This window comes from Poecilia latipinna, unplaced genomic scaffold (assembly GCF_001443285.1).
Source record: "Poecilia latipinna isolate Pla-1442-1.1 unplaced genomic scaffold, P_latipinna-1.0 Scaffold40, whole genome shotgun sequence".
Classification (NCBI taxonomy): Eukaryota; Metazoa; Chordata; class Actinopteri; order Cyprinodontiformes; family Poeciliidae; genus Poecilia; species Poecilia latipinna.
The window spans coordinates 231,838-244,952 of NW_015112656.1; the positions used below are offsets into that span (position 1 = coordinate 231,838).

General features: G+C 40.2%; 2 protein-coding genes across 2 annotated transcripts in view; both read left to right on the forward strand.

Annotated features, from left to right (window-relative positions):
• The window catches only part of senp3b (SUMO specific peptidase 3b), a 16,330-nt gene extending 14,814 nt beyond the window's left edge, over positions 1 to 1,516 (forward strand). The window contains exon 12 of the mRNA XM_015046716.1: positions 304 to 1,516. Within this exon, the coding sequence (XP_014902202.1) occupies positions 304 to 414 (111 nt within the window). The 3' untranslated portion in view covers positions 415 to 1,516. The remainder of the gene's footprint in view (positions 1 to 303) is intronic.
• A 3,305-nt stretch (positions 1,517 to 4,821) lies between these two features.
• Positions 4,822 to 12,095, forward strand: eif4a1a (eukaryotic translation initiation factor 4A1A). Its single transcript, XM_015046728.1, has 11 exons — positions 4,822 to 4,889; positions 6,068 to 6,110; positions 6,336 to 6,468; positions 6,772 to 6,911; positions 7,307 to 7,475; positions 8,567 to 8,676; positions 9,042 to 9,185; positions 10,214 to 10,351; positions 10,432 to 10,521; positions 10,838 to 10,917; positions 11,037 to 12,095. The coding sequence occupies exons 1-11, from the start codon at positions 4,867 to 4,869 to the stop codon at positions 11,179 to 11,181; spliced, it is 1,215 nt and encodes a 404-aa protein (XP_014902214.1). The 5' UTR covers positions 4,822 to 4,866; the 3' UTR covers positions 11,182 to 12,095.
• Positions 12,096 to 13,115: the final 1,020 nt, after the last annotated feature.

The window sequence follows — 13,115 nt, forward strand, 5'->3', positions numbered from 1 at the left end:
GGGGGGGGGCGCAGAAGAAAAAGTTTGGGAACCCCTGGGTTAAGCTGAGCTGTAGCCTTCCAGCACATTTTAATAAACCTTTATCTAGAGCTACATGTGAAGCACTTTGTGAATGACCATAACTAAGTCCTGCTCCTGTCTTCTGTTTATTTGAGTCTTTTTCAGTGACTATCTAAAAGCTGTTGGTGTTTCACTTCCTGCTCTATAGCAGAGCTGCTATACAGCTGCCTTTCACCCAGATTCATTACTATGTTGTTTGTGCAACCCAGTAACTTTATCTCATCTTTCCTGCACCATCTACAGTACTGCAAGTGTTTGGCACTTGGACAGCCATTTAACTTTGGGCAGCAGGATATGCCCCGACTAAGGAGGCAAATGTACAAAGAACTGTGCCACTGCAAGCTCACTCTGTGACCTTGCACCTCTATCTCACCTGGATCCTAACAACACAGAGGGACAACAATACATCAGTCTTTTTTTTTTTCCCCTGTTTGCCTTTTGAAAACTGGTTTGGAGTTCACACATCATAGCTACTTTACCGTGTTTGACAGAGACCAAGACAAGGTTCTGTTCTGTGACTGGCTTAGGCAGCTTGTCCTAGTTCACTTATCTCTCAGTTGAGACTGAAACATAAACAGTATGAAGGTGTAGAAAGACTCCAGGCCAGAAGCGGCTTGTCCTGCAGTAAAACCTGCTTTTATGTAACAAACGATCTGAAGCAGTCTTTGTAAGCTTGTGATTGAACACTTCCCGTGAGTTTTCCATTCATTTGATCCATCTCTGCAGGTGATTTTTTAGCAATTCCAACACTAACACCACAGAAAAGAAACTGCTAGAGCCGGTTGTTGGACATTGTCATCTGTGTAGTACAATGTGGCGTTTTGATGTATATTCTATTTTTAAAGAGATCAGTTGGCGTGTCTTGGCAGGATTGGAACTGATGGAACTAATGAATTCTGCTGCCGGAAACCAGCTTTCTTGTGGCTCTTGCAGAAGGAAATAAGAACTTGTACATTTTTGAAGTACGCTTTTACCTGACTTAGGTGCCCGAAACTTCCTGCCTCCTGCAGTAAAACGAAACGGCTCGAATTGAAAGATTGGATGAAAAGCCGCCCAAAACATATTGATACAATGGCCTGGAACCAGGGGTACCTTTTTTGTTTCATTTATCTTTGTGTTTTTATTGCTGTCAGTAAATGTGGTGATATACTTATTGCTTTAAACAAATGGTGTAAAAAAACGACTTTGTTCTTTTGGAGTAAGTTCCAAATGTTCTGTTTAGTATTTCTTTGATAAAAGCCATTTTGGTAAGGACCACAACAGCTACACAGCAGGCACCGTATGCCCACAATGGAGTTGCAGTGCTTTTTTTTTTTTTTTTTTTTTTATAATAAAAACAAACTTGTGGATAGTTGTCTTTTGTTTTCGCATTCTTTTCTGAGTGAATACAACAGAGTTGTTTTCTATATCTTCTACAATGGATTATGGTTAGTTGAAAATAAAAATATGTGGCAAACAAATGTGTATTTTCTTAAACCCAGATTTTATATCTATATATATATACACATATCACAGTGCAAAGATAGGATTTTATCAGTCAAAAGGCTGATTTACTATTTTTATTCGGTAAGCATGAAATTGTCAGGAGGAAAAACATCAACTATGCTTGAGCCAAAAATGAGTCATGCCCTAGAAGATTTAATCAAATTCAGACATTCTGAATAATGGTTCACTAAGCAAGGAATATTTTTGATGGCAGAAAATATAAGGAAACAAGGCAGAGGGTGCAAGGAGACTTCATAGATCGCAAAGAAAATTTGTGAAACAGTAGGATTGAAAAGATTTATGAATATAAATCAGAAAAAAGATAAAAATTCTATAAAAATTAACTAGTTGTAAATGAAATTAGAGGTTTTAATACTATGATGGTCTGCATACTGTTGGTAATCCCAGTCTGTCTTCACGGAGTGTGTGTGTTCTCCCTGTGCGAACACAGACTCCCTGGTACTGCGGCTTCCTCCCACGGTGGAACATGACTGCTAGGCTCACTGGTTTCTCTAAATTGTCCTTAGCTGTGAGTGCCTTTGTGTTTGTTCGTTCATGGGTGTGTGTCCATGCACTTTTCCCTGTTGCACACTTTCTTGAGGAATAGAAACTATAAACCAAACCCTTCAGAATGAACCTGATTCTGGTACCGCTCCACCCAACTGCTTTTACATCAATCCTTCAACAGTTCCAAACTTGTACTTGTGCCATCCTGGAAACAGACCCAACATCTTCCTCCTCAACCGTAAGTTCTATTCACAAAGATGTGTATTGTATGTTCTGTTTATACTGGTGATAAAACCAGAACTCAACCTCATGCTAGTCTTCTTCAACCCTTGTCCAAAGCCAAACCACTGTGATATTATATGTGGTTCTAGATTATTTCACTGGATTTCCTGTATCTAAAAGCTTGACTACCATTTATGACTGGTTCTCCAAACAATCACCTACTCCATTCCAAACTGCCCAACTCCTCATCAAACATGTTTTCTGTCTGAATGGCATACTCCAAGAAGTCCAGTCTGGTCATGGTTCTTAACTCATCAGTGACCTCAACCAGCTTCTGCTGTTCCTTGAAACATTTCCCTTTCATACTTTAAATGTAAACTTTTGCAGCAAAGCCCTATAACAGCCTCATGCTCTAAAGACCATGTATTAACTGTATTTTTGATTAAGTTTATGTAAATATATAAGCAACAACTTGGTGGTGTTTATCCGTATTTGTTCTAAAGTTTTGTTTGGATTTTTCTCTTTTGTTTTCTAATGCTCTTCAACCCCAGCATTAGCATTAAGTACAGCTATTTGTTCATGTTTAAATAAGGTTTTTTTTTTTTTAAAGTAGACCAAGCAATTTGGTCTCTAATAGTCTTTCTTCTATAGTGCCCCAAATGCAGCCAATTGTAGTTGTGGTATTTCTGTTGCATGTTGGTTGCTGGCAAGCTGACTTACAAGTGCTTTACTGTCACCTACTGGACAAAGGTGTTTGGAAAAATATTTTCTACTAATGAAGTCTATACATTTCAAATATTGTATTAACTGACCTGATATTGATAGAAATAGCAAATTAAGGTACAGGATGATTGGAAAGATATTATACAAGGACCTAGTGCAGTGTTTCTCAAACTTTCTCAGGCTGAGGATCACTTAACCCATGTAGCACTCACTCACTCACCACCTAACTTGAAAATGACATATCTTAATATGTACAATGTGAAATGAAAATATTAGTCTCTTATCACACCTTTCATCCTAAGGAGAATGGATGAAAGGTGGTGGTCTGAATACCACTGTTTTGTAAATATGACTAACCACGACCAAGCCATGAACACCTGTACTCAGGACATTTTGAGTTATTTAGAGATTCTGAAAGTGTGGATTCTAAGCTTTACAATGATGTCAAACACACGGGAATGAATACTACCAAGTGTTCATAACATCTAGGGATATTTGTAGTGTTTCTACACCACAGAAAAAAAAATAGACTTGAGTTTCTTTGGCAGAAACAAAAGTCCTCTTCTGCACCATTAAATATAAAAACGATTCACCCATTACTTTCAATTGTATTCATCTATATATTTAATTAATTGAATTGTTTTTCCATTAAATAAAAATAATAGCGGTTGATGTGCGAGCAGAGCATTATAAGTAAGCAAAGTCCTAAAAAACAAAGAACAGTTTTCACTGAGACTTGAGGCCTACTGTTCACAGCAAAGAGTTGTTCAAAAGAACTGAATCGCTAGTGAAGAACTCATCAATATTCTCAGTCGGTATGACTTGGCTTCCTGCGATCATATAAGAAGTCCTACCATTGTTTTTGTTCCACCTGTGTTTTCAACCTGTTTTTGGACTGTGGGAGGAAGCTGGAGCACCCGGAGCATTAACAGGGAAACTCCATGCAGAAAGACCCCAGGCCAGGACTCAAACTGAGAACCTTCTTTTTGCAAGGCAACAGGTCTACCAACTACAGCACTGTGCAGTCCTGAAATTACAATGCTTACTGCCACTATTTTTCTTTGAGAGCTGTACATGTCTATTTTTTTAAATGTATTCCTGTATGATAGAAGTTATAATACTCTTGGCATGTCATGTAAATTTAATTTACTTTATTACTTTGTTTATGCTAAGTCCTACATGTACATCAGTGATTTAAGAAATTCCCTTCTAGTTCAACGTGTGCTGTAGTTAAAACACAATTTAATACTCTGTATACTGTAAATAAATTGATGCCTTGAATTTTCTGACCCAATGAATGCTGATAAAGTATCTGAATTCAATTATTCATAAACATTTTAATCAACACTAGATGTAAAAATTCTAATATATAAACTGGTATTTTGTCTATTATCCTGTTCTTAAGTATTATACAATACCCGGAATAAAAACAGCATCACGTCTAGTTTGTAGGTCTTTAAAACCACCTCTGAAAACTACAGTTTTCTCTAAATAACGATGATCTAATGACTGAACTTTAAAACAGGAATCGTTATGTGTTTACTCCATGAATTTCGTTTGAGTGGAAAAGTTAGATGACAGCAAACTGAAATCCCCAACCTTCAGAACAACTGTCCACGGCAACTCAGGAGGTAGCTACTGAGGAGAACTGTGTCTTTAAAAAATCTAAATACCTCCCCGCTGCCTTGTGAATCATCAAGCCCCACCCTGTTCCTCCTTTTTTTTTTGTTCCACTTGCAAAACTAGCCAATCGGAACCCTTCGAAGTCGGACTTATAGTAGAATGACGGCGAAATCCTCCAATGAGAACGCGGCATTGTACGTTCAACGTATATAAGACATTTCTGCCGTTTTTTCTTTCTTTGGAAATATGTCGGCTGACTATGATAACAGGTTAGTAAAATTGTGAACAAGTCTTATCGGAACATCTTATTTCGAGGTTTATTTGTGTTTAAATCGGTTTTTTGAGCTGCTTGCTACAATGGAACGTTTTTGGACGCTTACTTAAGTAGCGTATACCGATTAGCCGCTTAGGCCCGAGTCTCGCCTCACTGTCCCCAATTCAATAGATAATTTACGCACACCGAGAGGAAATTTGGTGGATTGAGTTTCGAGTTGGCAGTTTCTTTGTTAGCTATAAGTGTTCTGTATTGTTTTGGAGGCCTCCAATAGATCTGTGATTATTTCATAGGATGGTTTAATTAAATGGCTGCCGGCGCCATGAGCAGCACGTGAGTCCGTTCTATGAATTGCTCGGTCAGAGGCTTTATTTTCCGTTAAAACCGACTTTTAAAGCAGCACAGGGTCCACTGATGCCACAAGCCTCTCCGTTCATCACAAAATGTCCCTTATGTCGTGACCAGCTGGCGGTTCGGACCCGTGTTCTGGTACACTGGGTGCACATGGTGTTGGTAGCCGGCAGTGAACAATACCGGTAGCACCGGCCTCATGGTATCTAATAAGATTTACATCCCATTTCTCCCCACTTCGCTATTGTAGCGGTAGTTCCATGTTGGTGTGAAATGTTTGAACTGCTATTAAAGGATTTCGCCGACCTGCGGTGTATTTTTGTTTTGTCAGGCCAAAACTATAAAAGTGCGAGCTAATTTTTTTAGCAGGCCCGTTTAGTGTGAGCCGAGCCTGCCCTTCTTCTCACGACGGTTCTTTTTGTTCTCTCGGCTCAGAATTAGCCCATTGTTTATCATCCGCATTTACACATGGAGTTCCGTAGTCTGACATCTTGGAACACTTTGCTCTTTAACCCCAGTTCAGTCGACGCGCCTAGTCTTCTTTGCTCGGGCCGACAGGAAAACGACCATCTTGAATTGAGCAGGCAGTAAAAATGGCGGACTCACTCGGCCTGTTCTTGTAAGACTGGGGTGTAGTTCTTTTTAACGCGGCCTTTTGGGAGTCACAGTGGGTCATAAATTCGTATTTCAGCTAAAATGTACCAATTTTTTATTATTATTTCTGTCAGTCATATAGTTGACCTGCTTAATTTTTTGCTGTTGTGATATAAGAAAGCTATCTGGAAATCAGTGCAGTGATGTCTTTTGATGGTTGTTTTTCAGGGATAATGGCCCAGAGGGCATGGAGCCAGATGGCATCATCGAGGTAAGTCTCCCCCTTCTACCTGAGTCAGGCTTTACAGTAAGGAGTGTTTACAACACCCCTTGCTTTTTGTCTTGTTTGTCCTTCTAGTAGTTTAAATTTCATTGTTTATTGGTGTGTGACTGAAAAGCCTGAGCAGGCAGTTTGTATAATTTGAGATGAAACATGTTGACATTTTAAAGTCACAATACTCTGAGGTTTAAAATGTTTGGTCTCTTGCTCCTCCAGAGCAACTGGAACCAGATCGTGGATAGTTTCGATGAGATGAACTTGCGGGAAGCTCTGCTCAGGGGAATTTATGCCTATGGTTTTGAGAAGCCATCCGCTATTCAGCAAAGGGCTATTATCCCTTGTATCAAGGGTGAGTATCTTGGATTATAAATTCAGACTGCCCAGTGGTAACGGTTTAATTTACTTGTAAAGGTAATTTTTTCCCTGCTTTGCACCCATTTATTGACTACATCAGGACTGCTGAAGCAGCAATTCTCAATGGCCAATTACTGGCAATATTAGAACATTAATTTTTATATGGATGATGTGATTAAAATTTGTCTTGTTGATGTAAACGTACAGAAGTTCAGAATTCATCAAAGGGTGTAAAACCTTGAGCTAGCAGCAGTAATTCCTGCAGCTCAGTGCTGATCCATCTCCACTCTGCTTTCAGGTTATGATGTGATTGCTCAGGCCCAGTCTGGCACTGGGAAGACTGCCACCTTTGCCATTTCCATTCTCCAGCAGATTGATGTGGAGATGAAAGCCACCCAGGCTCTGGTTCTGGCTCCTACCAGGGAGCTGGCGCAGCAGGTAGGACATGATTTATTTTCTTTGTAAAGATGCTTCAGGTATAAAGTCCTGTTGGTTAAGGACAACACTTCAAATACAGTAATAATAGGACTAATCAAATAAACCACATAATAAGTTTTGCCCTATTTCATACCAACACTTACAGACTCGTGGTTATCATTAGCAAGGAGCCGAAAGTTGAATTTAACAGCTGACTTTGAACAGTGTTCTCTGTCTTGGTGGTGGAACCGGACTGGTCCAGAATCCGGACAGGCTTGGTGTCCTGTTCCAAGATGAGAATTTGTTTCCATTAATCAGAACCCGTCCATCACGGTGCCTGCTGGACCTTGATGCTCTGATGCAGAAAAAGTAAAGGTTTTTTTTTGTTTTTTGTTTTTTTTTCCTGACCTGCTTAGATTCAGAAAGTGGTGCTAGCCCTGGGCGACTACATGGGAGCCAGTTGCTACGCCTGCATTGGAGGCACCAACATCCGCAGTGAGGTCCAGAAGCTGCAGGCTGAAGCCCCCCACATCGTGGTGGGAACCCCTGGCCGAGTCTTTGACATGCTGACTCGTAAAAATCTCTGTAAGTTATTCAATCCAAACTGCACAAATTTTCTCCCATTTGATTTTTGCTCTATAAGTAAATATAATTTGGCTTCTTTGAATATGTTGTGAATTTGACTGATTACTTGTTGCAGCATAAATGCTTAAGCTGTTTCTTCGTACCGGGTAGTGGCAAGGTCTGCCGGTAGTCTTAGGTGGGATCTTTAGGCTTGGCCAGGCTTCAGAGGAACATTGCAACAGTTTTACTGAGTCAGCATCTTCAGTGGTTTGTGTTGTAGCTTACCCCAGTGTGAAGGAAGTGCTGTACGATGATGAAATCCATGCGTGTCAACTGACTCTGTGAGCTGCTGGTGTTGGGATTCTCTGGTTGGTGTTCTGCTGACCCGAGTTGTCTCTCCATCAGGGACCCAGAGACATGATCAGATGTTCATGGTTCTGATTACAGCTGTTTTCTTACAGTGTCTGATTCATTTCTCTTTGTTTTTGCTTGTGCAACACTTGGGAAATAAGTTTACTGCACAATGACAATGCCCTAAGAACCACAGTTAAGCCTGACATTTTTCATCCCCTGTTGATTTCATTTAACATTCAGATTTTCTGCAGGAAAAAAGTTTGGGAATAATTCACCATTTCCAATTAATTATTTCCACCATTCTCAATGAATGGTTAATTACTTGGTAGCACAGTGTTTGTACCTCTCTTGTATTTGCTGACCGGCTCTTCCTGTTCCCCCTGGTATTCTGATTTGTTTGAGCTCCTTGTCTTTTAGATTGGAAGGTAATCCTTACATCACCCTAATCTGTAGCTCCTTCCACAGATTCTCTATCGGATTCAGTTTGGGACTCTGGCTGGGCCGCTCCAAAGCGTTAATATTCCAGTCAGAAGAAACATGTTGGTAAAAACAAAGCTTACTATGCATATAGGGGTATGAATAATTCTGGGCTTAACTGTAAATCCAGGTATTTAGGAACCAAAGGGGGAGGACCTGTTGATGCCATACTGTGAATTACTGTAACTGTGAAATTGCTCGGGTTGACATGTTCATGTTCTGGTGGTGTTTGCTACACCCTGCTGATGACTTCTCAACATGTCGCTGGAACATTTTTGCAGCGTCCAAAAACATCAAGATGTTTGTGCTTGATGAGGCTGACGAGATGCTGAGTCGAGGATTCAAGGACCAAATCTATGAGATCTTCCAGAAATTGTCCAGCAACATCCAGGTAAAAGCATCTACTAACAAAGGAGCAGAGTGGTGGCTCCGCCTTCCTGTGACATCAGAGGCTGATGGTGTTTGGATATGTGCCATTAACAGGCTAACAGTCAGCTGCACCATTTAGAATATTAATCATTCAGCTTAGATGGGAGGGGTGGGGGTGGAGCTGGCAAAAGTGCAAGTTAGGATCAGCTACTTGGTGACGGGTGTCAGATATTTGTTTTGTAAAATGGTGACTTCTCAATTTTAAAAGGGATCATCTCTAACAAATTGTCCAAATGCAAAGTATTAAGCAAATTTAAATTGATCATGTGATTGACTTGTTGTTCATCTTGAGGTGCGTAACTGACTGAAAACTGTGTGCGTACGCAGGTTGTCCTCCTGTCAGCCACAATGCCAGCTGATGTTTTGGACGTCACAAAGAAATTCATGCGGGAACCCATCCGGATCCTGGTGAAGAAGGAGGAGCTGACCCTGGAGGGCATTCGCCAGTTCTACATCAATGTGGAGAAAGAGGTGACATTTCTGTACTTTATGCAGCCTGACGAGACCTAATATTTTATCAATCATTCAAAATGATCTGGATGATTCAGGCTGTCCACACCTTTAAAGTCCATTTTAACTATATGGATGTAAAATTAACGCCGTCAACTGTATCACTTAAGAAAACAAAAATGAAAGTTGTTTTAATTATGTTAATCACAGATATTGAAATGGCAAAATTATTTAATCTTGTATATTCTAGGTAGGTGATTGTATGAAACTTTTCTGTTGGGCAAAAGTTTGAGTTGCCCGATGACGTCTCCATGGTGTTAGGCCTGCCATGATGAAATGTGTTTGACGATGAACTGTTCTGGAAATCATTGCAATAAATGTTTTTTGGAGACCATTTTCAAGTAACATATTTATAATGGCATAATAATGCCTTCTCAGAGACCAAATGGATTTTATTCTGTGAAGAACACTTAACACTGGAACTGGAAGATATTTCAAATATCTAAAATAAAACAACCATAAGTAATGAGCAAAATGTCTTGTGAAGTCTTTGTAAACAAAACTGCTCTTCAAAAAAATATTCAAAATGGAAATGATGAAGCTCATTTTAATTCATTAGTAGTTGAGTCTACTGGTAACTAGCTGCTAACATAACATGCTTGCTAGCTAGCTTTTGTGTCCATCCTGGGTAAGTGCAAATTTGTCTGTTGACTGGACGGCTTTAGTTTGCACCTCTGGCTCTGTTCTGTTGCTGACCCATGTGATTCCACATCCAGTCTGTGGATCAAAGCTGGGTCCTTTGTGCAGTGAGGCTGTAGCAGCTCACTGCCCATAGACTGTGGCCACTGCTGATCTAAGAGCATTTTGGTGCAACGCCAACTCTGAATTTTGGAGCTTTATTGGATTTTAGACACAGTGGTAAAGCACAAATCTTGCTGCTGCTCAAGAGCATGGAACCAAACCAGAATAGAAGTCCAGATGACACTCTGATGCATGAGACCGATGAAATCGTCTGGTAATTAACAGGTCCTGTTTGACTTTGTCTGCAGGAGTGGAAGCTGGACACACTGTGCGACTTGTATGAAACCCTGACTATCACACAAGCCGTCATCTTCATCAACACCAGGAGGAAAGTAGACTGGCTGACTGAGAAGATGCATGCCAGAGACTTCACTGTCTCTGCTCTGGTAGGCCTGCAACTGTCTGTCTGTCTGTCTGTGCCCGACTCGGCTGCATCCTTAACTTCTGCTTCCAACTCTTCCTCCAGCACGGCGACATGGACCAGAAGGAGAGAGACTTGATCATGAGGGAGTTTCGCTCTGGTTCCAGTAGAGTTCTGATCACCACTGACCTGCTGGTATGTTTGGCTTCAGTCTGATTTTATTGTGCTGGTTCAGTAGTTTTTAGAGGTCCAGCTTCTAGTTTCAGTCCTGTCAGTGGTCCAAGGTTCCCTCTCCTTCCAGCTGCAGTGTTGGTGAAGGACTGAAAGTTCCTTGGTATAGAAACTCTCCTGCCCTCCACTGTAGCTTAGTTCAAGTCTTTGATTCACAACTAAATGGCGGGTTACAGTCCTACTTTGATTTCTAATGGAAATCAAAGTAGAACCTCTGAATTCAGATTGTACAAGACTGTTGGCTCTTTTGTGTATTTCATACTTGCCGTTTCTCCTTCAGGCCAGAGGGATTGATGTTCAGCAGGTGTCCCTGGTTATCAACTATGACCTGCCAACCAACAGAGAAAACTACATTCACAGGTGATTAACAGCTCAGTCGAGTCAGCCTCATTGGAAACTGTTAATGGGAAAACACTGATAGATTTGTATGAGTGCACTTTCTGAGTTACTAAAGCTTGGCCTGTTTGGTCTTGGGTCAGGATTGGTCGTGGCGGTCGCTTTGGCAGGAAAGGAGTAGCCATCAACATGGTGACTGAGGATGACAAACGAACCCTGAGGGATATTGAAACATTCTACAACACCACCGTGGAAGAGATGCCCATGAATGTGGCTGACCTCATCTAGCTTCACCATGCCCAACATCCACCCCAACCTGCTTATTTTAGAAGTGAAGTCCTGTTTTTGCTATGTGATCGAAATTTTAAACTTCAATGAATTTCACTGATCTGTAATCCAAATATTTGAAAGTGTTTTTTTTTTATCATTATTATTATTTGCCTATTTGGAAGGTTAGCTTACTGAACTGTTTCATCTGTTCACCATAGTTGTCATAGACCTTCATGCATCAGCTGAACTCTCCTTCAGATCAGAACTGCCTTCATCTGTAATACATTGATAAAAGCGATCTTTGGTTCATTGGCGTTTCCTCTGAAATCTGTTACTTTGAGGTCGAGCGATCAGAAGCATGATGGCAGTGACTCTTCATCGCCGACGTGTTGTGGGTTGTGGATCCTCTTGCTGCTCCACTGCTGCTTGTCTGAACGGCTCAGTGCCGCTCAGGTGGAAGGATGGAGCAGCTCTTCACCAGGGCAGTATTTCTTCTGCCTTCAGTGGAATGACTCAGCATTCAGGACGAGCAACAGACGGCCATGTTCAGAGAAGCTCCAGTCAAAGGGTTTAGAGTAGAGGAATGCTGACGACCTGGTGGATTTACTTTAATGCCTTTATCATTCTCATAGCTTGTTTTGTTTTTCTTTTCTTTATGGGGGGAGGTGGTGGAAAGTGGCATGAAAGGACCAAACTACATATAATTGGAGAAAAGGCCATCTGTGTCACCAACATTTTCAATAAGCTTCATTAAAGTGCTGGCCGTGTTTTTCTTTATTACCCCCCCATCTACTCCTCTCATTGCTTCAAATTACATTATGGGGTGTTAACCTTTTTGAGACAGTGTATCGAGTTTTCTACATTGGATTCTGTAAAGTATTTATTTTAATGGTCTTTAAAAAACAAAAAATAAAGGTTTCTCCTTTTTAACATAAACTGGTTTCTGCATTGAAAAGCCTAAACGTTTTAATCCAAATCTTCTCTTGGAACATGTAGTTAGCTAAATGATGGAAGATTTGGAACCACCTGGCTTGTATAAAGCCGTTTCTGCTCTCCTCATTGGTCCGAATCGTTTTAGAAATGGGGGTTCTGACATTAACAGGCTATGGGCTTTCAAGGCCTTTTTCCCATCTACACATTTTTATGGCACCTTTCAAAACGGTTACAATGTGCTTTACGTTGTAAAATCAAATGGCAAAAAGGTTTGTCTAATGTTCAATGGCTGTATTTCCATAACCCTGACTCTCATCCTGCTCAGTTCACAGAAAGTAGTCAGATGATCTCAGGGTGTAAAGAATAACTTGATATAAGCTGGTGCAAGTCCACTCGGTGATGAACGCAATCTTTAATTCAACTGACCCCACAGGGAACTGGAGTGATCTATGGATTCTGTAGAAACTGGAGATGTTACCAGCACATGGATTATTGAAGAAATCGAGACAAAAATGTGAATGAAGGTTAGAGCATCAATAAAAGACATTGATATTTTGGTAAAACTCCTAATCTGATAAGACAGTTTTAATAAAATGTTTTGGGCTCATAAGAATCTCATGGTTGCAAATATATATATATATATATTTTTTTTTTTTAAGTAAAACTTTGTCTAAAATGGAACATTTATTTACTGGAGGCTTAATCATTTGTAGCAAATGATGCATCTGCAGCTAAACTGAAAATTTAAACTTGTCAGCTGAACATCAATACTGTGTGGGCCTGATTGATGTTTATTGGATTAACTGTAATATTAAAAACATTTAATAGTAAAAGGTGATTAAGCCTCAACTGTTTTGGCAAATGGACTTTTTTGAGTCTGTATATTACAGATAATTACTAAATTAGCTGATTATTTCAATAATTATTTCATCACAGTTAATACAGATCAATAATTTCAGCCCTATTAAAGAGTTGAACATCTGAATACCATCTCTGTTAAACAATGGCAATGGCTTTGT

Excerpts from the sequence above, each read along its gene's own strand:
- eif4a1a (XM_015046728.1), top strand. The coding sequence starts at position 4,867 with ATGTCGGCTGACTATGATAACAG. Across the intron at positions 6,469-6,771 it reads TATTATCCCTTGTATCAAGG|GTTATGATGTGATTGCTCAG; the intron begins GTGAGTATCTTG and ends CTCTGCTTTCAG. Across the intron at positions 8,677-9,041 it reads AATTGTCCAGCAACATCCAG|GTTGTCCTCCTGTCAGCCAC; the intron begins GTAAAAGCATCT and ends GTGCGTACGCAG.